General features: G+C 46.0%; 1 protein-coding gene across 1 annotated transcript in view; it reads right to left on the bottom strand.

The window, feature by feature from the left end:
* Positions 1-25,024, bottom strand: part of FLII (FLII actin remodeling protein) — a 53,156-nt gene that overhangs the window by 8,373 nt on the left and 19,759 nt on the right. Inside the window, exons 10-25 of the mRNA XM_081889077.1 lie at positions 20,429-20,513; positions 19,690-19,837; positions 18,220-18,353; positions 16,582-16,794; positions 14,458-14,637; positions 12,927-13,009; positions 11,324-11,398; positions 9,708-9,791; positions 8,610-8,781; positions 6,905-7,009; positions 5,278-5,469; positions 4,449-4,637; positions 2,939-3,078; positions 2,253-2,511; positions 1,601-1,755; positions 225-285 (exon numbers count right to left, since the gene is read on the bottom strand). Coding sequence (XP_081745203.1) covers positions 225-285; positions 1,601-1,755; positions 2,253-2,511; positions 2,939-3,078; positions 4,449-4,637; positions 5,278-5,469; positions 6,905-7,009; positions 8,610-8,781; positions 9,708-9,791; positions 11,324-11,398; positions 12,927-13,009; positions 14,458-14,637; positions 16,582-16,794; positions 18,220-18,353; positions 19,690-19,837; positions 20,429-20,513 — 2,275 coding nt within the window. The remainder of the gene's footprint in view (positions 1-224; positions 286-1,600; positions 1,756-2,252; positions 2,512-2,938; positions 3,079-4,448; positions 4,638-5,277; positions 5,470-6,904; positions 7,010-8,609; positions 8,782-9,707; positions 9,792-11,323; positions 11,399-12,926; positions 13,010-14,457; positions 14,638-16,581; positions 16,795-18,219; positions 18,354-19,689; positions 19,838-20,428; positions 20,514-25,024) is intronic.

Here is a 25,024-nt window from a genome sequence, read left to right on the forward strand (position 1 = left end):
AGTCGGAAAATGAGAGGACCCCCTAAATATTTTTTTAGAAAAAAAGCACTGAAATTTCCTACAAGAGAGACACAAAACTTTTGATTCCTATGCTAAAGCTATCCCATATTAGAGAAAGCAGCAGTATAAAATCCTATAAGGAGTTTAATTCCACTTTAAAAGGTGAACAGGAGTTGGAAACCAGACTATAAAGTATTAGACTTAGACACTGACAAAGAGGTTACCTTCAGGATAAAACAAAACTCGGAGTTGAGAAGGCTGGAGTCTGTGTTGATCTGGATACATCTGGGAAGAAAGGGGGAAGAAAAAAAGGTATTCAATCGCAATCGCCAACACGCAGAGAAAAGGTGAAAGTTAACACCTGCCATTGTGATTACGCCCATTTCTGAGAAGAACAACCCGGAGGTTGGTGAGAATACTGGAAACCGTCCTCTGAGGAACAAGTGAAGATGCAGAGTATGTTTAGCCTGATGGAAAGACCACCAATTGCGATGGGGAGAAAGGTGCTGCTAAGACTTAATATAGGTAGGGAGTTACAGATAGGTAGCCGTGTTGGTCTGCCATAGTCAAAACAAAAAAAATTCCTTCCAGTAGCACCTTAAAGACCAACTAAGTTAGTTCTTTCGTGTGCATGCACACTTCTTCAGATACACTGAAACAGAAGTCACCAGACCCTTCTATATAGTGAGAAGGTAGGGAGGGGTATTACTCAGAAGGGTGGTGGGAATGGGTGATTGGCAGATAGCTGTGATGAGCCTGTTGACGACTCTTAACGACTGCAATAATAATACCTAACCCACAATAATACTACAACCAGACTTAACACGGACACTGGCACCAGAGCCTGCAATAAACCCAGATGCCAACTTTGCTGCCACATACACCCAGACAACACCATTACTGGCCCCAACAACATCACACATACCATCTCGGGACTATTTAATTGCTCATCGTCTAACATTGTGTATGCCATCAAATGCCAACAGTGTCCTTCAGCTCTCTATATTGGACAAACAGGCCAAACTTTACGCCAAAGAATAAACGGACATAAATCTGACATCAGGAATCACAAGACAGAGAAACCAGTAGAAGAACACTTCAATCTCCCAGGACATTCTATACAAGATCTCAAAGTAGCTGTTTTACTACAAAGGAATTTCAGAAATAGACTGGAAAGAGAAGCTGCTGAACTTATTACCAAACTTAAAACCATGGAGAGACCTGGTCTGAACAAAGACATTGGATTCTTATCTCATTATACATGACAAAGCCATTTTTCACCTTCTCACCCCTTGCTTTTTCCTGTAAGACCTATTGCAGTCTTTAAGAGTCGTCAACAGGCTCATCACAGCTATCTGCCAATCACCCATTCCTACCACCCTTCTGAGTAATACCCCTCCCCACCTTCTCACTATATAGAAGGGTCTGGTGACTTCTGTTTCAGTGTATCTGAAGAAGTGTGCATGCACACGAAAGCTCATACCAAGAACTAACTTAGTTGGTCTTTAAGGTGCTACTGGAAGGAATTTTTTTTGTTTTGACTATAGGTAGGTAGGTAAAGGTGAAGGGACCTAAAGGGCCAGAGGGAAGAGCCACTCACCGGGTGCAGAGGGCGCTGCCGTTCGTACGGATGTGGTAGAGGCTGGGTTGAAGCCCATCATCTCTCGCTTTCCTCTTGCCCTTGTGGATGATGAATTTCCGCTTGAAGTGGGAGAGGAACTTGGGGTTCTCCTGCTGCTGCGTCATCCGCACAACCTGAAACGATGGAAGGATTACCATACTTTCCCGTGTATAAGACGCCCCCTTGTATAAGACGCCCCCAATTTTGGGGGACTCAAACTTAAGAAAATTGGGGGGGGGGAATCGCACGTCAACAATATGCACTGAACGTATGTGCTGCCCCCTTTTAACATCATATTTTTTTTGGGGGGGGAACCCTCGTCTAATACACAGAAAAGTACAGTACCATCCATGGCCACGATTCCTCTTATATTAAGTGGTTGACTAAAATAACCACCGCGCAGAGTGCCTTTGTTCTGGGTTCCAGCCAGCCATGTTCTCTCCCTTTTATTTATACTTTTCAAGTTTATACATTTCATTAGTTTTGCAATCAATTTAACATTTCTTTATAATGAGCGCAAGCCAGAAGCACATGAGCCAATAACTCAATACTGCTGTCTCCACAGGGACATAACCGTTTCCCCAGTGGATTTTTTTGAAATCGACCCTCAGGTACCACCGAAATTGCTCACCTCCAGCTTCCCAGGGAAAAGGTTCTCGAATTTCTTCTGGAGGCTGAAAGTGAATGTGAGCCAGCCCATGTTGGAGGCCTCCCTGCCTTGCCAAAAATAAACAACGCACTGGAAATCTTCCTCAGGCTGCTTCTCCTCTTCTTCTTCCTCCTCCTCCTCCTCTTCCTCCTCCTCTCCTTCGGCAGCCCCCTCGGGTCTCTTCTTCTTCTTCTTCTTCTCCTCGTCCTCTTGCTCCTCGCTCTCCACGGGGACCCAGTACCTTTGAAGGCACAAAGCACAGTGACTCGCTCAGCGATGGAGGCAGCTTGCTCCCTCCTCCCGAGGAAGCTTCAGCGTGGATCGCAAGCCCCATCTGCACCACAGGGCTCAAAGGCGGAGCCAAGCAGGCGTGGCTTGGGGAGAGCCCCCAGGGCCGGACTGAGAGGTGTGGAGGGCCCAGGCGGACCCGTGGCCTGGTTCAGTATAAGTCAGCTCCGTAGGCTTGTTTTCCAGACACAACGGAAACACTCTCATTTGGTCCAAATCCTGCAGTGCTCGGGATTGGACTAGGTGACCTTTGGGGGACCCCTTCGAACTCTACAAATTCCATGATTCTGCATTGGATCGGACTGGACAGAGAAGGGAAATAAAGAGGGAGGCAATGCCTGCGGAGGTGGGTGGGTGAGGGACTACAAGGGCCTGCTTACCGGCACAGGAAAACGTAGCAATCCTGGGTGTGGAAATGCCCAAATTCCTCCTCAGGAAGGCGGGCAAACTTCTTGCCTTCCAGGACAAAGCCCTCCATGCCATCCAGGTCTTCGTTCCATTCCTCCATGAGCTGCTCCGCCTGCCCCCCAAGAAAGAAAGAGTTGAGTTGCAGTGGGGGTGACGGCAGAACTAAGAGGAAGACTAAGAAAACTAAGAGGAGGTGTCACTCACCATATTTTTCGCTCCATAAGACGCACGTTTTCCTCCTAAAAAGTAAGGGGATGTGTCTGTGCGTCTTATGGAGTGAATGCCTATGGACAGCGGGGGGATCCCGCTGCATTCGCGAGCGGAGGATCCATGGCTCCCCTTCCTTTGCTCCTCCGTGGCTCGCTTTAAAGCAGCAAAGCGGGAGAGGACCTGCTTACACGGGTGTAAGCGGCTCCTGTCCAGCTTTGCTGCTTTAAAGCAAGCTGGGGAGGGAGGAAGGGAGGGAGGGACGGGCTCCCCTTCCTTCCCTCCTCTGTGGCTTGCTTTAAAGCAGCAAAGCGGAAGAGGAGCTGCTTACACGAGAGGCGGCTGCTGGGGTTCCTGTGTGTGGTCCGTCTGGGGGCGTGCTGCCTCCCCACTCGTCGCTCCTTGAGCGCGCGCGCTAAAGAAACATACAGCTCCTGTCCCTCTTACTCTGATATACAGGTAGTTTATAACATAGTTTAGTTCAGAATATTCAGAATATTTTCCCCTCTGTTTTCCTCCTCTTAAAAATAGGTGCGTCATATGGGCAGATGTTTCTTATAGAGCGAAAAATACGGTTAACAACAACAACAACAACAACAGACCACCCTTCATCTGAAGATCCCAGGATGGTTCACAGCATAAAAATACTGTGGGAAAGCAGTCTCCCGGACTGCTGATATATTTCTCTGCTGTAAATAAACGCTTCTTAGATTAGAAAGAAGCTGTGTAGTAGTGTTTTTCTGCATGGGTGAGATTCCTCAACACAGGCTACTCCGCTCATCGCTATACTCTGCTAGATGCCGGGAGAAGCACTGAGTTGCAGCGGAGGTGTGCCGGACGTTAAATCTCACAAATACAAGTTAAAAACCCCAAATTCCTAATAAAAACAAGAGCAAAACAAACCCATAACCTCCCCTCTCCAAAATGGGGGGAAAGGAGGCTTTGAGACCCACAGACAGGGCTGAACGATGGGGCTGGAGATGCTCCTTCAGGTATGCAGGACCGAGGCCTTTTAGGGCTTTCAAGGTCTGAACCAACGCTTTGAATTTCACAGACCTCAGGGGGTGTATAGGGGCTCACTGGCGGAGCCTTAAAATTACAGAAATCCACGTAGGAATTTTCTCCTTGGTTTGACCGCGAAGAGTTTGGGGTTGGATGACGATTGGGGCAGGAAGCAGCAGGGCAGATTTGAGACCCCCTCACGCCTCTGCTTCACGCGAGGCAAATCTGCAGAGGAGAATCTCGGCCCAGCCACCCGCTCCGTCCGAGACCTACCTCGCTTAGCGGCATGGGGGGCTGGCGCGGCAGGAAGAGAGCTGTCAGGTCAGCCTTCATCTGGTCCTTTTTCTCCGAGTCTTTCTGAACTTTTCCTGAAAGGCCGTCCGCCTGCTTGACCGACTCCGCGTTGCGGGTGTAATCCACCTTCAGCACATCATCCCAGTTCTTGAATTTGGACTTGAAGACCTGGGGGGGGGGGAAGGACAGACATCACCAAAGAATTGATGCTTTGAATTCTGGTGCTGGAGGAGACTCTTGAGAGTCCCATGGACTGCAAGAAGATCCAACCTATCCATTCTGAAGGAAATCAGCCCTGAGAGCTCAATGGAAGGACAGATCCTGAAGCTGAGGCTCCAAGACTTTGGCCACCTCATGAGAAGAGAAAACTCCCTGGAAAAGACCCTGATGTTGGGAAAGATGGAGGGCACAAGGAGAAGGGGATGACAGAGGATGAGATGGTTGGACAGTGTTCTCGAAGCTACCAGCATGAGTTTGACCAAGCTGCGGGAGGCAGTGGAAGACAGGAGTGCCTGGCGTGCTCTGGTCCATGGGGTCACGAAGAGTCGGACACAACTAAACGACTAAACAACAACAACAAATGTGGGTTTTTAAAAAATGAATACACTGATACCTTGGGGTACAGACGCTTCGGGTTATGCGTTTCCAGGTTATGGACGCGCAGAAACCCGGAAGTACCAGAACGGGTTACTTCCGGGTTTCGGCCCTTCCACAGACGCGGCGCTGCGGGTTGCGAACGTTCCTCCCGCATGGATCACGTTCACAACCCGAGGTTCCGCTGTAAATAAATACCCGTCCACCCACCTACCTGGCACTCAGTGCCCTCCAGGTTGCGGGTCACCATGGCGTGTTTGGGGCGATGCAGCATGCTGCAGAGCTCCTGGCCCAACTTGAGGGCAGCGGCGCGCACCAGGCGGGGAGACTTCCGGCCGATCCAGATGAAAACGTCAGACCAGCAGTCCAGGATGTAGACGGACTTGGTGTCCAGAAGACTTTGAAGCTGCGGAAGGAGAGACAAGGAGGAAGGGTTTTGATTCACCCTGCTCAGCTGCTAAGATCCGTTTTGGTGCCAGAGTTGCCCAAAGGGCCCGTCGGAACAGCAGTTATTTGGATATGCGCTGCCACCATTTCAAAGCAGCTGCGTAAGCTGAGGGCCTTCTCAGTAGTGGTGCCCACCCTAATAAATGCCCTCTCATAGATGTCAAAGACATAAGTAACTATGGCTGAATCTACACAGATACAAAAAACAGTGTGAAAACCCTTTTTAAAATAAAGTTGTAAAATATATATGGAATTTGCCATTAGTTCATCAGCGCCATCTAGTGCCACATTTGTATAATGCACTTAGGTAAAGGACCCCTGACAGTTAAGTCCAGTCGCGGACGACTCCAGGGTTGCGGCGCTCATCTCGTTTTACAGGCCGAGGGAGCCGGCGTTTGTCTGCAGACTGTTTTTCCGGGTTATGTGGCCAGCATGACTAAGCCACTTCTGGCAAAACCAGAGCAGCGCACGGAAACACCGTTTACCTTCCTGCCGGAACGGTACCTGTTTATCTACTTGCTTTTGAACTGCTAGGTTGGCAGGAGCTGGGACTGAGCAACGGGAGCTCACCCTGCTGCGGGGATTCGAACTGCCAACCTTCTGATCGGCAAGCCCCAGGCTCAGTGGTTTAGACCACAGCACCTCCCACGTCCCTGTATAATGCACTTAAAACACACTTAAATACATAGAAACATAATAAAACATCAAATATTAAAAACTTCCCGATACAGGGCTGCCTTCAGATGTCTTTTAAAAGTCAGATAGTTATTTATTTCCTTGACATCTGATGGGAGTGCATTCCACAGGGCAGGTGCCACTACCGAGAAGGCCCTCTGCCTGGTTCCCTGTAACCTCAACCCTCGGCGCTGGACCTCAGTGTCCAGGCTGAAGGATGAGGGTGGAGACCCTCCTTCAGGTATACAGGACCGAGGCCGTGTAGTGGTTAGAGTGTCGGACTAGGACCTGGGAGACCAGGGTTCAAATTCCGACTCGGCCATGAAGCTCACTGGGTGCGACCTTGGGGGCCAGTCACTACTTCTCAGGCTAACCTACCTCACAGGTTTGCTGTGGGGATTAAAGGAGATGAGGTAGAACTGTGAAGCTTCTTGGGGGGGGGGAATGGTGGGATAGAAATGAAATATAAAAATAAATAAAACGTGGCTCCTCAGAATTTTTGCATCGGGGTACCCCAAACTCAGCGTCATATCACATATCATGTCTGTGGCCATATAGCATGAACCACAAAAATCATACATCCACTGTTTCGTTCAGAATATTTTTTCCCTTGTTTTCCTCCACTAAAAACTAGGTGCATCTTATTGTCAGGTGCGTCTTATGGAGTGAAAAATACGGTGTGTGTGTATGTGTGTGTGTATAAACACAGAGTGGCGTACCAGTCTCATTTCTGGCAGCAGATCCACTTTGGGCCTCTTCTTGTGTTCCACAGAAAGCTTGTAGTTGATTTGGGGCAGCTCCAGGTAACCCAAACCTAAACCGACCTGTGGGAGAACAGGAGAAGGAAGAAGAAAAGGGAAAATGGGTGTTAGCAGGGAGAAGGGAGCAATCAAAAGCCCACCTGGCAAGCCTTTTCCTGCTCCGGTGCCTCTTCTGCCCCATACTTTTAAAGCAGTGTCATACCGCTTTATATATCCCTGGCTTCCAGCAAAGGATCCTGGGAACTGTAGTTTGTTAAGGGTGTTGAGAGCTGATATAAGTGTTTGGGTGTGACCAGGGTAGAATTGATTTAAATCAAATCGATTTACCGTATTTTTCGCCCTATAGGACACATTTTCCCCCCTCCAAAAATGAAGGGGAAATGTGTGTGCGTCCTATGGGGCAAATGCAGGCTTTCGCTGAAGCTTGGAGAGCGAGAGGCGTCGGTGCGCACCTGAAGCAGAGCGCCCCCGTGCCGGGCAGACATCCGCAGCGTGGGGAGCCCTGCAGGAGTTCCCCGAAGGGCTCCCCACACTGCGGATAGCAGCCTGCCGCCCGGCGGGCAAGGCACGCTGAAGCAGAGCGCCCCCACGTGCCGGGCAGACATCGGCCAGCCCCACAAGCTCGGGGGACAGCAGGGAGGTGCAGTGACACCATCCCGCTGTTTCTCGACCTGGTTCGGTTTCCCTGACCTGGTTTTGGGGGGTAAAATAAAGAAAAATTTTTTTTCCTTTATTTCTCCCCCAAAAGTAGGTGCGTCCTATGGGACGAAAAATACAGTAAATCATTAGCCAGTAAGACTTTATTTAAATCATTTTTTCTTTTACAGAAAGACTCAATTCTTGCTGGTACAGTATAATCTTAATATTTACAACCAGATGAAGGAATAGTAAATTTTCAGAGTAGTTTTTACAGTCATATCAAAAATTACTGATTTGGTTATACAGTGGTACCTCAGAATGCGAATGGGATCTGTTCCAGAGCTCTGTTCGCATCCTGAACAGAACGTAAGGCGCAACGGTGCGTCTGCGGGTCGCGCTTTGCCGCTTCCGCGCATGACGTCATTATGAGCGTCTGCGCATGCGCAAGCAGCGAAACCCGGAAGTAACACGCTCCGTTACTTCCGGGTTGCCGTGGAGCGCAACCCAAAAGCTCTCAACCTGAAGCACATTCAACCCAAGGTATGACTGTACTATTAGAAATACAGAGACAGATAACTATGAAATTATTGTCAGGTTTTTAATAAGTTAACTGTTTATATTTGGACAACCTTTCTGCTGTATTTTACTGGAAGGAGAAAAATAATCATTTAAACGTTTTATTTAACTAAAACAATAACATTATAGCATATGTATCCATGTTTGCTAACTGATGTGGTTAAACAATAAAAAATAAAAAACTGAGACTGAGCTTTAGCACACGTGAAAAACTGAAAACAAATCTTTATTTCCTGATGAATAGCCTTTGGAGTCTGGACCATAATGTAACTTAAATAGAAAACTACATTTACAAAGATTTCTCCTCCAAAAGCATTTCATTTTAAAAATCCGATTTAAATAAAAAATAAAATCCAATTTAAATTTTAAAAACCTGATTTTTTTTAATAATAAAAAAATCATTGATTTTTATCCACCCTGGGTGTGACAAGTGTCTGCACCAACTCACCTTGTAGAGTTTAGGTCTGGGAGGCTTGAAGTCATCTGGGACATTGGGCTTGATCTCATCCGGCTGCCCCCCCAGGACCTCCCAAAACTCGGGCGCCTCCTGCGTCTGACTGACGGTCAGGATCTCTGCCTTCCCCTTCCTCTCGTTCTTATTGATCTTCTCTGCGAAAAGCCTAGGGGGGGGGGGAAGAACGGAGGGGAAGACTGATTCAGGGAAGGACAAGACAGAGCTCAGAGGAGCAGATTGCCTGCTCTGCATTGTAACAAGGGTTCAGCTCCAATTAGTGTTCGGTTTTTCATTTACTTAATACACTTCCACCCCTCCCAAAAGAGTCCAGGGTGTCGAACGACGAAGCAGCAAAACAATACATCTGAAACACCAAATGCTTCAAAACACCTGGAAACAAAATTTAAAAACAGATGCTTATCCGCACAGGTAATAATAACTTCAAAGTGGCCGGGATATAAAAATGGCACATAACCAGTTTCCAGTAAGCACAATTCATGGCAAGCAAATCAGGAGTGAAAATCCATGTATTATTTGTCTATGGAGCCCTTAAACAACTTGGGGGCAGTCTGCATGCGAGATGGCATTAACCCATGACATGCCCACTTGACCGCTGGCACCGTTGCAGGAGCTGCATAATCATATATGTGCTCTGCGTGGGGCTATCTTTGAAGGTGACCTGGAAACTGCAACTAATCCAGAATGCGGCAACTAGACTGGTGACTGGGAGCGGCCACTGAGACCACATAACACCGATTTTGAAAGACATTGGCTCCCAGGACATTTCCAAGCACAATTCAAAGTGTTGGTGCTGACCCTTAAAGCCCTAAATGGCCTCAGCCCTATATACTTGAAGGAGCGTCTCCACCTCCATCATTCAGCCCGGACACTGAGGTCCAGCTCCGAGGGCCTTCTGGCAGTTCCCTCACTGTGAGAAGTTATAGGGAACCAGGCAGAGGGCCTTCTCGGTGGTGGCGCCCGCCCTGTGGAATACCCTGCATCGGCAGTTCAAATAAAGTTTACCACAGACACCACCCAAAGACCCAAAGCTACTGACATCAACCACAATCCTCTCCTTGCTTGGGGAGTTACCTGGCTTTGGTGGTGCCACTCAGAGTGGCCTGGCTACCCCTCCAGATGTAGATCTCGAGGCCATGGTCCAACAGGAAGACGAACCTTGAAGAAAAAGTCCCAGAAAAGAGGCAAGTTGGAGATAAAGAAAGAAAAAGACCCTAAAGACAAGGTCAGAGTCTTGTTATACGCAACAGTGGCTGCAAGACATTGCCCGTCAATGTCAGCGTGGCAAATCAAATTCTGCGAATATACTGAACTAGCCAAGATGACAGCATCAATTAGTATGCAATCAAAACAAGAATTAAGAAAGGAATGGAAGCGTGTTGAAGAATATATTGTACAATATTACTTCAGTGGAAATCTTTGGATAAGTACTGACTGAGTTCAGTAAGCTAAGATGCAATGATTATGGAACAGAAGGTCGATTAATGTGATGAATAAACACGAACACAATGATAGAGTTTTAACGTAGCGAGAAGGACGTCTTGCACGTGGGTATTTGGGTAAATGGTGAATAGGGTATAGGGTTAGATGTTGGGAATCAGTATATTTAATATAATATATGTTATGTACAGTGCTGAAATTGTACGGTAACTAATGTGTAATATGAATTTAATAAATAAAGGAAGAAAAAAGAAAAAGACGGAAGGGGCCCTTTTTCCCAAATAGCTAGAAGCTGCTGCAGATCTCACTCAAAATCAGTGATGGGGGTTTCCTCTAAACCCCCTGGTTTTATGGAACTACAACTCCCAGCATCCTCCAAGCCAGTGGTTCCCAACCTTTTTTTGGCCATGCCCCACCTAAGCATCTCTAAAATCCTGGTGCCTCCCTGCCCCCAATGACATATAATTCTTACTATTCAAAAAGTGAACTCCTATTTAGGTGGAGGAACCCTTGCTCAATCCACCAGGGTCTGTCTTCACATGCAGAAGTCTCTAACTCAATGAGGGTTTGAGACCCATCGGCTCCCCTCACCTGGCTTAGCCGGCCAATCCAAGCCATTCCCAGGGTGTGGCTGCTGTCACAAGCCGACAGCTTCTAGGAGCCACAGGTAGGAATTGAAAATCATCTCGCACTTTCCACATTTCTGATGCTGCTATTGAGAGATGCCCTTCCACATTATCACAAGATGTGTATGAAATAACGTCTTCCCAGGTGACATAAAAGGTCTGTGGTCCTTGCAGGAGCCAGCTATATTGTGCCATTTCCCTATCTGAGAGTGCAACAGTCCTAACATCCCTAAGCCAAGCAGGGATTGTCTAAATTTTCCAAGGATCCATCTCTGAACTCCAGATTGCTGCGCGACAAGCAATAAAGAACAAACCAATTCCTTGCATTTAATATTATGGTTTACTCCCTCAAATATGGATAGCAAACACTAACGTGGAGTTAAAGTTTTCTCGTTCTTTAAAAGAAATTCTTGGTGGACCTTAGAAAATAACTCCTTAGCCTAATGCAAGGATGCCTTTTCAAGTACAAGTCCACCAATGTAATGAATTGATCAAGGACTTCCTATGAGACAGACAATCTAGAACGCCAACTCAGCCATACGAAGTATTTTAGGATTAGTTTCCCCCCAAATTGCTGATTTTAGAGGATCCAGTTTCCAAAAGAGAATCACCCTAAATATTTACCGAGGGTCCAGAGATGCTGCCTTCAGAGGTACCGGTTCCAACTTTATGTTCTTCTTTCCATAAACGCGGTAAAGCCTACATGGAAATTGGGGGGCGAAAATGTTAGATGACAAGGGGAAACTTAAATCCACCAATGGGTCTGTTGGCCAAAGGTCTTGGAAGTTTTGCAATTCGTGAAGATTTCCCCTACTTCCTTAAAATAAGAGGACATTCAAAAGGGCCAGCACGGAAGAGGAAATGGATTGACACTAGATAAAGAGAGGCTGTACCAGGACTAAAAAACTTGGCTGTTTGGAGGCCTCTGACATATAATTTTTACACTAGAAAGATCGAGGCAGAGAAGACTGATCTATCAGGGCACTGCCCCACCAAGGGGAATTGCAAGCCAAACAGTTTCCCCCCAATTCAAAACAATCTCAAAGTCACAAATCTTTCCTGCATCCCACATTATTTATTATCCTGCTGTCAGAACTTGAGACATTCCTGCCAATCTCCTGTTCTCTGACCAAGTCAGTTTTTCGTACTGCTGAATCAACCCCCAACCCAAAATTACTGCTATGGCCAAGATGTCCCCTTCCATCTGTCTCTAGGCAGAATAATCAAATGAAAAATTAGAAATTTACTGGTGTTAGTCCCCCGCAATTCAGAAACAGAGGGGAACAAGGAGAAGAGCCAGGAGTCATAAGAGAATCTTCCAAAAAAAAAAAAATCTAGATCCGCTAAATTACAAGTGAGTCTTTGAAGAGGCAGCAGACTGAGGCCCACTCAGAAGAGACAACCTTTTGTGGTGGTCAGGTGGGATTGCTATGAGAAATTATGAAAAATGAAGCAAGCTATTGTGTCAGCAATGAAAGCATTGCTTTGACTGGGCTTGGGTCATTTGACATGAGTTCTGATTCAATCCCACAAGCCTCTGCACCTCTGCCATTTTTTCTCTGCCTGACAGTCAGGTATAAAGCATTTTACACAGACCAGGCATCCTGGGCCATAAAGACAGGAGGTAGCTTTGATGTAGCTTTTGTTAATCTTTAGGCCAGGAGGAAAGTTCACGTGGAAGTGGCAAATGCCTCTCTTTCTCTTTCCTGTTTACTGCCTGTTTATGACCTTCCGGGGTTTGCTAAATGCATTCCTCCTTGATTCCTGTTTTATTTATCCTAAAACATGTATTCATGCATGTAGTTAAGAGGCTTCCTTTGATCTGGTTTTATCCCCACGTGGGGTTTTTTGAAATGCTCAGAGGAAATCTGATTGGTTCTTACAAACACTGTGTAAAAAGTTCTTTTGTGAATAAAACGACCTGGGTCAGGGGATGGTGAGATTCGAACTTCCTCCCAGAGTCTTGCTGGCCAAGCCTCGTGTCTATTTTATTAATCAAGATCCAGTCCTTTCCTTTGCCTTCAGAACGCAACACCTTTGACCTGGAAGTTGCACCCAGTAATCCCAAATACTCCAAGGCTAGCAGAAAAAGGACTCTGTATGGGCTCAGAAGCACCCTCTCCTCACACAAAAGCAAAACGAGATTTGGGTGTTGTGCCCTGGATAGAAATATTAAAAACAGAAGAAGTACCAGGTCTCAAAAGGGGACATTATCATCATTTCTTACCTGGTGACGTAGTGTGTGTCTTCCACTGTATAGAAGCCACTGGCCGTCCCACCTTCAATGTAGGAGATCTCGTGATCGAAGACCTGCCAAACAGCCACGAAAGTTATTTTTTTAACATCACCATCATCCATTTGGATGAGATACCAAAAGAAGACGAAAAACTATTTCTGTATGCAACAACAGCGGCGAGAGTTTTGATAGCTCAAGGATGGAAACATCAAGATCTGCCGACTATCGAGGAATTGCACAAAACAAAATACCATGAAAATCCTTGAAATGAGAAGTAATTGACTAGAAATATTATCTTATAGAAATAAACTAAATAATAAAAATCAAAAAGTTTCAAGGAAAAAATTAGAAAAACCTAGAATTGAACAAAGCCTTAACGGGACGTCGCCTACAAACTTCGTTTCACTGAACTATTCAGTTTCCTCAGAAGGAAATAGAGAAATCATAAACCTTAAATGACCAAATTCAAAGAAAGGGGATAAAACTCCCAAAAATTCTGAAGTATTATAATCCTAGCTCGACCTAGGTGAAGCAAAGCACAGTAATAAAGGATTGAGGACTCAATGGTACAGTTTCTAAAACTGAGTTTACAAAAAAGGTTTGAAAACCTAAATGGCAAATTTTAGACACAGCCCAACTTGAAGAAAGCCAAGCACAGTAATAAAGAGTTGAGGACTCAGCTGTGAATTTTTTTGTATTGAGGAATGGCAAAGATGGTAGAGTACGCAGAATTAGCCAGGCTGACGGGACGAATTCGTAAGCAGCACGACCAGACGTTCCAAAAAGACTGGAAGAAATTTGTAACTTACCTTAAGAAACACTGATAACATATAAGAACACTGGCAGGTTTGAGATAAACCTTACAACATATAATTGATGGAGCATTCTATATGAGATAATAGAAAGAACTATGTATAGATAGGAACAGTATGCTGATATAAATCAATGTGTAAATATTATAGTGTGGAAGCAAGAAAACCAGAAGAAGGGTAGAGGGAAGTGGTAATCATGAGAGCTTTAGGCTACTCATGTTGTAAGTAAAGGTAAAGGTACCCCTGACCATTAGGTCCAGTCATGACCGACTCTGGGGTTGTGGCACTCATCTCGCTTTACTGGCTGAGGGAGTCGGCATACAGCTTCCGGGTCATGTGGCCAGCATGACTAAGCCGCTTCTGGCGAACCAGAGCAGCGCACGGAAACGCTGTTTACCTTCCCGCTGGAGCGGTACCTATTTATCTACTTGCACTTTTACATGCTTTTGAACTGCTAGGTTGGCAGGAGCAGGGACCGAGCAACGGGAGCTCACCCCGTCACGGGGATTCGAACCGCCGACCTTCTGATCGGCAGGTCCTAGGCTCTGTGGTTTAACCCACAGTGCCACCCGCATCCCTACTCATGTTGTAAGAATGTATAAATATATAATTTGAAAAATCAGTAAAAACAATTGCAAAAAAGGGTATTTTTTTTAAAAGCCGAAAGGTGAAAGATATAGCCAGCAACCTGCAGAGAGGAAGGAGCTTACCTGGCTGAACTCATCACTCTCGTCTCCCATCTCCTCCCGGATGCTGCGGCATTCGGCGCCCAGATAGTTGCGCAGGTTGACCGCATGGATGGCAGAGCAGGCTTTCTTGTCGAGCGTGGCTTCCTGGCCAATCCAGTAGTAGATCTCCCAGTTCAGTGAGCCGTTATCGTCTAGGAAAGTCTGGGGAGAAGAAATGTTTGCAGCTGGACCAACGGGCAAGCTCAAAAACGAACCCTCCCTGCCCTCAAGGTCGCTTTGGGTTAGGGACCTGTGTATGGTGGCATCAAGCCAGGCACAGTTCAACTTTTGTCTACTCCCGTGGCAAGGGCAGGGCATCCGTGGACCTCCAGATGTTGTCGGACTCAAACTCCCATCATCCCCAGCCAGCAAGGCCAAAGGTAAGGGATTATGGGAGCTGTATGTTTCCGAGCACAATTCAAAGTGTTAGTGCTGACCTTTAAAGCCCTAAACGGCCTCGGTCCAGTATACCTGAAGGAGCATCTCCACTCACATTGTTCTGCCTGGACATTGAGGTCCAGCTCTGAGGGCCTTCTGGCAGTTCCCTCCCTGCGAGAAGTGAGGTTATGGGGAACCAGGCAGAGGGCCTGCTTGGTAGTGGTGCCCACCCTGTGGAACACCCTCCCATCAAATGTCAAAGAAATTAACAACTATCTGACTTTTAGAAGACATCTGGAGGCAGCCCTGTTTAGGGAAGTTGTTAATGACTGACGTTTTAATGTATTTTAAAACTTTTGTTGGAAGTTGCCCAGAGTGGCTGGGGAAACCCAGCCAGATGGGCGGGGTAGTAATAATAAACTATTATATATTATTACTATTATTATTATTTAGTCCTGACAACATCTGAAGGGTCACAGGTTCCTCATCCTTGGAAGATCATGGCCACCTTCACAATACACGCTTACAACACTAGAATGCCACTTTAAACAGCCATGGCTTCCCCCAGTGAATTCTGGGAGCTGTAGTTTGTTAAGTGTGTTGAGAGTCATTAAGAGACTCCTATTATAGCTATAGATCCCAGAGTTCCCTGGGGAGAGGGATTGTTAAACCATTCTGGGATATATAGCCCTGTGAGTGGGTGAGGGCACCCCCTAACAACTCTCAGCCCCCTTAGCAAACTACAGCTCCCAGAATCCTTTAGGGAAACCCGTGACAGTTTAAGGCTCAGGACTGCAATGGTCTGCCTCTTTCCCATATGAACGGACCTGGACCCTGCGATCATCTTTCAGTCCTTCTGAGGACTGGAGGGCAGCAAATGGTGGCTCCCCATTTGTGGAATGCTCTTCCCCAGAAGGGTTCGGCTGGCACCTTTGTTACATATCTTCAGGTGCCAGGCAAAAATATTATTATTCTCCCACACTAATTAAACAATCTATAGCCTTTTAAACTGTGTTGGGGGTGTTATTGTTTATTACTTTGCTAAGTATTTTTGTGTTTTCATATTGCAAACTGCCCTGCAATCTTTGGAAGGAGGGCAACATAGAAATCTAGTAATAATAATAGTAACGAAAGAAGAATGGCAAGCAAAGCTGATGGAATACGCTGAAATGGCGAAGTTGACCTGAAGAATCAAGGATAAGGACAACAGAGACTTTAAAAAAGAATGGGAATCGTTTATGATGTATTTACAGAAGCATTGTAAAGCAGTCGACTCACTAGCAGGGTTTGAGTAAACACTTACAATTAAACGAGTATAAACGTTAAAAGGTAATAATTGGGCAAATAGCAAAACGTAAGATGTAATTTGGATATATGGTATGCTATAAAGATAATAAGAATATAACAATATTTAACTATAAAATAGGAGATGGAAATATTTAAAGAATCAGAAGAGGAAATTGGGGGAAGTCAAGGGAGAGCAGGGGGGAGACTGGGGTTTATATATTCCTTTTGTGATAATGTTTTTTGTGTTAAATATAAAATTGCAAAAAATAATAATAATAATAATAATAATAATAATAATAATAATAATAATAATACTAGTAAGGTGGCATCCTAGCACATCCTAGTTTGGTGTGAGTGAGGCCCATGAGGCGATGGACAAGCAAGTCTCCCACCTCGCAGGGGTGGTTGTGAGGATAAAAACAAGATGTCTGCCCCCCTCACCTTCAGGACAATGTAGCAGTCGGCCTCGTAGAACTTCCCGTGAAAGGTCTCGTCCACCATTGTGGGCACAAAGTTCTCAATCTGCCAGACGGTGACGCCGGGGAGCTGCCCCACATCCTCCGTAAAGAACTCAGAGTAGTTGAGCTGAGGCTTCTCCAAACTTTGATCCCAGCGGCGTGTTTTCAGGTCCGTGTACTTTGGGTCTCCGTTCTCCTAGCGCGGAAAGAAAACGGAGGGGGAGAGAGAGTTAGTAAAGGATCCTAACAGTGATAAGAACAAAGAATAAGGGATCCTAGTAGTGGAAAAGGAGGGGAACCTAGAGTGCGTTTAGACATGGGGATTACTGCATTGCATATTCCTGATTATAACGCGACTGCTTCTTTAACTGGATTCTAACATTCCTTTGACACTGCAATACCTGTTGCTTTCTGGGATGGTGGTTTTTTATATATTGCTGTCCTGTGCTGAACTTGTTGTTTTAAAAATAGTTTTTATTAAGATTTTACATTTTTTAACAAGTATCATAACATATAGGACGCGGGTGGCACTGTGGTCTAAACCACTGAGCCTAGGGTTTGCCGATCAGAAGGTTGGCGGTTCGAATCCCCGCGACGGGGTGAACTCCTGTTGCTTGATCCCTGCTCCTGCCAACCTAGCAGTTCAAAAGCACATTGTGCAAGTAGATAAATAGGTACCACTCCAGTGGGAAGGTAAACGGCATTTCCGTGCGCTGCTCTGGTTTCGCCAGAAGCGGCTTAGTCATGCTGGCCACATGACCCGGAAAAACCGTCTGTGGACAAATGTTGGCTCCTTTGGCCTATAGAGTGAGATGAGCGCCGCAACTCCAGAGTCGTTCGCAACTGGACTTAACTGTCAGGGGTCCTTTACCTTTACCTATAATAACATATAACAAAAATACCATCCCCCAATTTCCCCCTCCTCTCCACGATTTCCCTCAGTTCCCACTTCTGGTTTTTTGGTGTATTATCTCCTCCTGCTTATTTGTTATTTCTTATTCTTTAATTATTTTTTTAAAAAAATAGTTATAATTCTTCTCTTATCATTTTAACATCAACATTCTGTTTCCTACATTTGTTTTGTTAATTGCAAGTGTTTAATCCAGGCATTGGCAAACTCGGCCCTCCAGATGTTTTGGGACTACAACTCCCAGCATCCCTAGCTAGCAGGACCAGTGGTCAGGGATGATGGGAATTGTAGTCTCAAATCATCTGGAAGGCTGAGTTTGCCTAAGCTTGGTTTAATCAAACCCAGCAAGTGAGTCCATTTCTTTACATTGATTCTGTAAATATGACATGAATGGTTCCCCAGTCTTTCTTAAAATCTCTATTGCCCTTATTTTCCCGTGCTGAACTTTAAACGGCCATCACAGCCTCTTGTGGAAGTGAGTTCCCCAGATTAACCCAGAAGTTCTTTATTTTATCTGTTCTGAATTTCCCAACGTTCAGCTTCACTGGACGCTCAAAACTTCTTGCGTTAAGAGAGAGAGGAAGAAAATATTTCCTTCCTCCACGCCATGCAGAGTTTTACAAACGCCTCTTCCTTTCCTTTTCTCTAAAGCTAAAGAGTCCCAAGCTCTGCAACCTTGGAGTCACTCTCCATCGCTGTGTGTGTTCCTACCTCCATCTTCTTGTTCTTCTCTTGCGCCACGTCCGACATCCCCTTCAGCACCTGCTTGGCCTGATCATCCTGCGACGAGTCTTTGCGTCTCCGCAGGCGCATCTTTCGCGCCATGGGGTCCTTTGGGCTGCTCCCTAGGAATAGAAAGGGGTGGGGAGAAACAAATAATTTTAGGGCATGGAAGGTAGCTTTGAAGCTCCCACAAGAATCGCTTATACATGCAGTTTCTGCTCTCCAAACACGATGTGTTCTCAGGAGATGGTTTATCAGGTGAGCGTTCACATAACAAGTCAACGATTCCCACTAATTCCTATGGGGAAATGTCTAATGCGTTCCTGGCCACAAAATGATGGGAAAAAACAGTGGAGCAGCAACACACACAAAAATAAAGCTTATTTAAGGCTGCTTATTTCTTTACAGTACTACACACAGGTCTGGCTATTTGGATCTCTGAATCTGAGGAGCGTATAAGTGAGGTCTGGGTACTGATCTCTCGTGTTTGGATAAGTGAAATTTTGAATAACAAGTGTTTGGATAGTTCATGTGTGGATAGATATTCAACTCTCAATGTACACAAGGGTTATATTTCAGGGTAGTGCATAGAGCCAAAATCGTGTATAGTCAAAACACACTTTCTCTGCACCTCTGAACACTCTCCAAGGTGAGTGCAATGGTGGGAGGGATTACTGACTCCCCACTCCCATGGATGCCCCCCTTTTTAAAAGTTCAGCACTTTTTTTTCTGACAAGCACGTAAAGCTGAATTTGCACAACTTGAATGTGCCAAAGTTGTGAGTTGGAAACAAGAAGAAATTCTGACGAAAGAAGAATGGCAGACGAAATTAATGGACTATGCAGAATTGGACAAAATGACAGAGAGGATTCTAAACCTGCGGGACCAGAGATTAATAGAAGATTGGAAGAAGTATATGAATTATTTGAAGAGCAACTGTAATCTACAAATTACGCTAGGACTACAAGAAGTTTTGTAAGGAGAAATATACAAAGTGTTACAAAGTAGAAAAAGATAGAGATATTGGTTATGAGTTTGAAATGTAATAGAGAAGATAAGAAATGCATACCAAGAGATTAGATTGGAACATTTTCAGACAGGATTGATGGAAGTGAAAAAAAATTGAATAAGATGTAAAAGTATGTTTAATTACTGTTGAAAATGATATGTTAAAAAACTAATAAAAAAATTAGATATATAAAAAAAGTTGTGAGTTGACTGTATATTTTAAAACTTAGTCTTTTAAACCAAACCGCCAATTAAAAAAAAAAATCTCTCAACTGGTAACGGACCTACAGTAAATTGCTCAGGTCTTATTAATTTTAGTGGGTCTATACACTGCGTAGTTTTAACACTGGATGCAGTTCACTGGTAGGAAACAAGGCAGTTTATCATTTGCTAGGAAGTCTGGGGGCGGGGAAATCGCAAGGCCAGGGTAACCCGCAGTACCAAACTCACCTGCCCCGGCAGCTGCTACGGTAGCAGGGGAGGCCCCCGCCAGTCGCAGCTGGTTCTGCAGGGAGAAGTCGATGTTGTACCACTCGGAGGTCCTGTCCACAGGCTTGGGGGGCATCACCAGGTTGGGGTTCTCACGGACATCCAGGATCTGCAAGACAGAAGAGCAGGAAGGGGCGATGGATTCAGAGTGGGGGGGAAGGCTATTCAAGTCAAAGGCAGCTACGGGAATGAGAAACACAGGAGCTCATCCACACCTGCTAGTGACCACTTTAAACAGTCATGGCTTCCCCCAAAGGATTCTGGGAAACGTTGTTTGTTAAGGGTGCTGAGAGTTGACCCCTATTAACCTCAAAGAACTACAGATCTCAGAGTGGTTAATCAGCCACTGGGAAGTGTAACTGTGAGGGGTTAAATCAACTTCATATAGGATTTTAGCTTCTCACTTTTGGCCCATCAGGGGCCAAGTGGAGTCCCACAGCATGAAATATGATAATAATAATAATTTTTTATATATACATGTCGGGTGCCACCACCGAGAAGGCCCTCTGCCTGGTTCCCTGTAACCTCGCTTCTCGCAGAAAGGGAACCACCAGAAGGCCCTTGGTGTTGGACCTCAGTGTCCGGGCTGAATGATGGGAGTGGAGATGCTCCTTCAGGTAAGATGTTGATCCCCTTTTCTTACACGCCCCCCATCCCAACACCCAGGCCCTTCTGTCAGCAAGGACCCCCCTGGCCTCACCTCAATGTCTGTCAGAAAGTGCACGGCCTCAGGTAAAGTGACCAAGCGGTTCTTGTTCAAAACCAACTTCCTGAGCTTGACACACCTGTGGAGAGAAAAAGAGATGCTTACTGTCTCCCTTTGAACCAGTTAAGTCATATGGGGAAGGGCCATAGTTCAGTGGTACAGCATCGACCTTGCATGCAGACGGTTCTGGGTTCGAATCCCCAGCATCTCCAGGTAGGCCCAGGAGGGAGCCCTACTCAAAACCGAACATGGCAATAATTCTGGCATCTGGCAAATAACATAAGGGCAGCTTGTCAGGTCAGGCCAATGGGACCATGTTCTCACAGGGGCCAAGCAGGATTGAGCACGAGATTCCTCTCCCCTCGTGTGGTTTCTGACAACTGGTACCCAGGAGAATTGATGCCTTTAACTGTGGAGGCAGAGCTTTAGCCATTGCAGCTCATAGCCATCGATAGCGTTCTCCTCCATGAATTTGCCCAATCCTCTTTTAAAGCAATCCAAGTTGGCAGCAATCACCGCCTCCAGTGGCAGTGAGTTCCACAGTTTAACTCTGCACTATGTGAAGGAGGACTTTGTGGTCTGGTCTGAATGGACATCCATTGGACGTCCACAAGCCCTAGTACTACGGGGGCAAAAAAGTCTCTCCAACCACTCTCCAATGCCATGCATAATTTGCTGATATTGGGTCCAGCAAGCTTCCCAGTTTAGCTCCGTATCCCTGGAAGCTCTGAGCTGGCCTAGCAGAGTAAATGCAGCGGTCCTGAGTCCATGTGAGAAAGGGATAAATTAAATCCAAAGACAGATCGGTTCTTATCTCGAGAAGCGTTTATTTACAAGTCATAAGTCAGTCTCTCCATCAGAAACCTCCGCCATTCCAAAGGCATTCCTCCGTGCTTTTAAAAAAGCACACAGACAGCTCCGTTGAGCTGTCTTTCTCAGCGTCTCTCAGTGAGAACTGAAACTAACTCTCACAGGCAAAGCCTGTGACGTAGGGTCCTGCTTCCGGCCCCTCCCAGATGCAGGGCACCACGGAGTTTTAACCCTGTTTGTTCCAAACTCCACACATAATTGTATAAAGGCCAATCATGTCAGCTCTTTGATGCCTTGACCCTAAACTTTCTTCCCTCCGGGGAGTTCAAGGCAGTGTATGTTGTTCTCCCACCCTTCCCTCCACTAACAACAGCCCTGTCAGGTAGGCTAGGCCCTGAGAGTGCGTGTTAACTGTCCGAACATCAGCCAGCAAGAATCATGACCGAGGGAGGGACTTCAGCCCTGGTCTTTGAGGCCTGAGGTCCAACACTCTAAGCATTATCCCACCACTGGCTGTCATTCCAGGCTTTAAAACTGCTTAACCTTTTAAGCCTCTGAGACTCAGACAAAACTGCCCTTCCTATTTATTATATTTTATCAACTGTTATTTGCTGGGGGGGATCCAATGTAGCGGTCTTTCGCTTTTATTGCTCAGCTCCTTGAGAGAAGCATATGTTGAAGGCTGCATGACAGAAATTGAATAAAGGAAAATAAATATTACAGGCTTGCCCCAAAGTTGATGAATTACAAGCTTTGGGTTCATAGGTAGGTTGAAAGAGACATTACAGTGGTACCTCTACCTATGAACGCCGTTCGCACCCCGAAAAGTCTGTAGGTAGAGCACCGCTACTGCGCATGCGCGATAGAGCGCTTCTGCACATGCGCAAAGTGCACAGATCGCTTCTGCGAGTGCAGTGAACCCGGAATTAAACACTTCCAGGTTTGCCACGTTCATAACCTGAAAAGCCGCAACATGAAGCAAACGTAACACAAGGCATGACTGTAATTGTTTCCAAGGTAGCCGCAGAACAATGCTGATTTACAGGAATCGTCTCAGCCTGGAAGCACATTGGCCAAAGCCATATAAAAGCATGTCTGTGTACACGGCCAACCATGCAGCTAGTCCTCTGGGAGGAAATTATTTCCCTCAAGGACACTTGGAGGAGGGCTTTGTTATTCTAAAGCAGCAATGCGGCAGCAAGCAAAGGCTATAGCAGCCAAGTCTGCTGCTTGTGGCTGGAAAGCCAAACAGGAAGTTTGTGTCTGTTGCCATGGGAACAAAGGGGCAGTCCATTCTGTACTGAGCTCCGGATGTTAGCTCAGTGGGTTTGTCATATGACCTGTACAGGATGTACATGGGTGTGGGGTTTCTCTCTGTCTGTTGAAGAGAGCAGACATCTTTACTGTATGACTGCTAAAAGACACAAATAAATACATGTAGATACGTTTCTATATGTGTCTGATTCCCCTCCCTGGGGACATGCAGGGAGCAGGAAGGAGGAGAAGCAGTTGGTGTGTTTTCCTCACAGCCTGAGGAAAATCGCCGGAACGGACCTCGAGTATGTTTATTCCTGCCGGGAGTCGCCGGAGGGAGGTCTGAGGAATTCAGCCGGTGCCTGAACAGATAGGCACATACCTCAAGACGGGCCAGAATTCCAAAAGTGGTAGCAGACGCCGGTTGCTGTTTTCATCGACCTCTGCATCAAGGAGTGGCCTCCATGGAAGCCTGAGGTGAGAAGGCTGATTCTCTGCAGCCAGAAGCTGACCAGAAGAATCTGAAAGCCAAGCAACGGAGCCCAGGTATGAGATTTTCGGGCTTAAAGGAGTGAATGCAGATTGAGTTATTCTCTGCTTCACGGGGAGCAGCGTTTGGGTAAAACAGCTCCAGTCAAAAGAGAAACCGCATTCCAAACATTCCTGTGGTTAATCCTGTTCAAGGGAAGGAATGCTGTTGCTTAGCAACGAAGGCCATGCCTCAGAGAGGAGAAGTGAAAGTTAAAATGGAATGTTTTGTCTTCAGAGTCTGAAGAGCTCTTGGAAAATTCCAACGCAGCTAGCATTGAGAGCTGCCAGGTGGCACAGAGTGTAAACAAGCCAGCTATTGGATTTTAGAGGCTTGTGTTTGAGAGTCAATGCAAGGACTCAAGATGGATGCCAAGAGGGGGGGAGGCCTGCCTACTCCAGACCTCCTGACCAGTGACAATTATGCATCTTGGTCTATTAAGATGAAGGCCCTGCTGCAGAATCAGAGACTGTTTGGGGTGATTGAGAACCCCATTCCAGCAGCACCAACGCGTGCTTGGGAGTCACAGGATGTGAAGGCCAGAACTGCTATACTTCTGTGCGTGTCAGATTCGCAGTTGATCCACATACAAGATTTAGACCACGCGAAACATGTTTGGGACACGCTGAGACGGACACATCAGAGAGATGCAGGTTCTTCAGCGTTGCTGTATTTTGAGAAGCTGACCAACCTGAGGCTTGCGCCTGATGGAGATGTTCAAGCGCACCTGACGGAAATGAAATTTCTGCGTCAACAGATGGTGAAACGCAATTTCCGTCTGGATGAGGAAGTGTTTTGCTTCATGGTGATCAACAGCCTGAATCGGACTTACAAAACAGTTGCCAGTCAGCTGGGGTCTCTCCCAGCAGCGGATCTCACTTCGGAGAGGGTCTTTGCCGTGGTTCTGAATGAACATGACAGACTTTCCGCCCTGGAAGTGAAGGACAGGGGGAGACAAGAATGGAGTTCTAACACCCCCACTGCTGAAGCTACTGGAGGAGACGCTGTAGCTTTAAACGTTGTCCGATGCTACAATTGTGACCAGATTGGGCATCTTCAGCGGTACTGCAAGAAGCCACGTAAGAACAGAGGAGCCAAGGCCAGCTCCGCAAAGTCTGAGGCGTCAGACAAAGGTCACACCAAGCCAAAGGCAAAGACTGCAAAGGCTTTGATGTCGCTAAAAGCCAAACCAGAGGTGGGAAACTTCTTTATCCTAGACACCGGATGCACGCAGCATATGTGTCGACATAGAGGACTATTTTCTACGTTTGAGAAGCAAAGCTTCGCGGTGCAACTAGCCAACGGTCAAGAGCTGGAAGCCACCGGGATTGGAACTGTGTATCTTAAAAGTCTGAACTTGACTATAAGCAATGTTTACTTGGTTCCAGATTTGAAGTTTAATCTGCTCAGCGTTTCGCAGATTGCCAAGAAGGGACTAAAACTGTCCTATGATGATCAGAACTGCGAGATCTACAAAGATGGAGAGTTGTATCTTTCTGCCAAAGAGAAAGATGGACTGTATTTGTTGACTTTTGATCAAAGTGATTACATGGAATGTAATTCTTGTGATTCTAACATGATCTCTTTTACAGGTGTAGCCAAGAAGAACGCCAAGCAGATCACCTCGAGGGTCAACAGGGCATTTCAGCGGGTGTATGCTGATGTGATTGGTCCTTTAGCACCATCTAGAGGCAATGCAAAGTATTACCTAATATGTGTTGATTCTTTTACAGGTTTTGTCTGGATTTATCTTTTGGAGAGACCGAAAGAAGCCTTAGAAAGGTTTAAAGAGTTTTGTGACAAGGTTAAAAATATGCATGATGCTGACATAGATTGTCTTTGCACAGATGAGAAGCCAATTTTTCTTTTACAGGAGTTCCAGAGGTTCCTGAAGAAGAAAGGGATAAGACACAAAATTGCTAGTTCTGAAGAAGCTTGGAACAAATGTGTTTGTGTTAGGGTGAACAAAGAATTGCAAAAGGGAATGCATGCGCAAT

Source organism: Podarcis melisellensis, assembly GCF_964234715.1.
Source record: "Podarcis melisellensis genome assembly, chromosome: 14".
Taxonomy (NCBI): Eukaryota; Metazoa; Chordata; class Lepidosauria; order Squamata; family Lacertidae; genus Podarcis; species Podarcis melisellensis.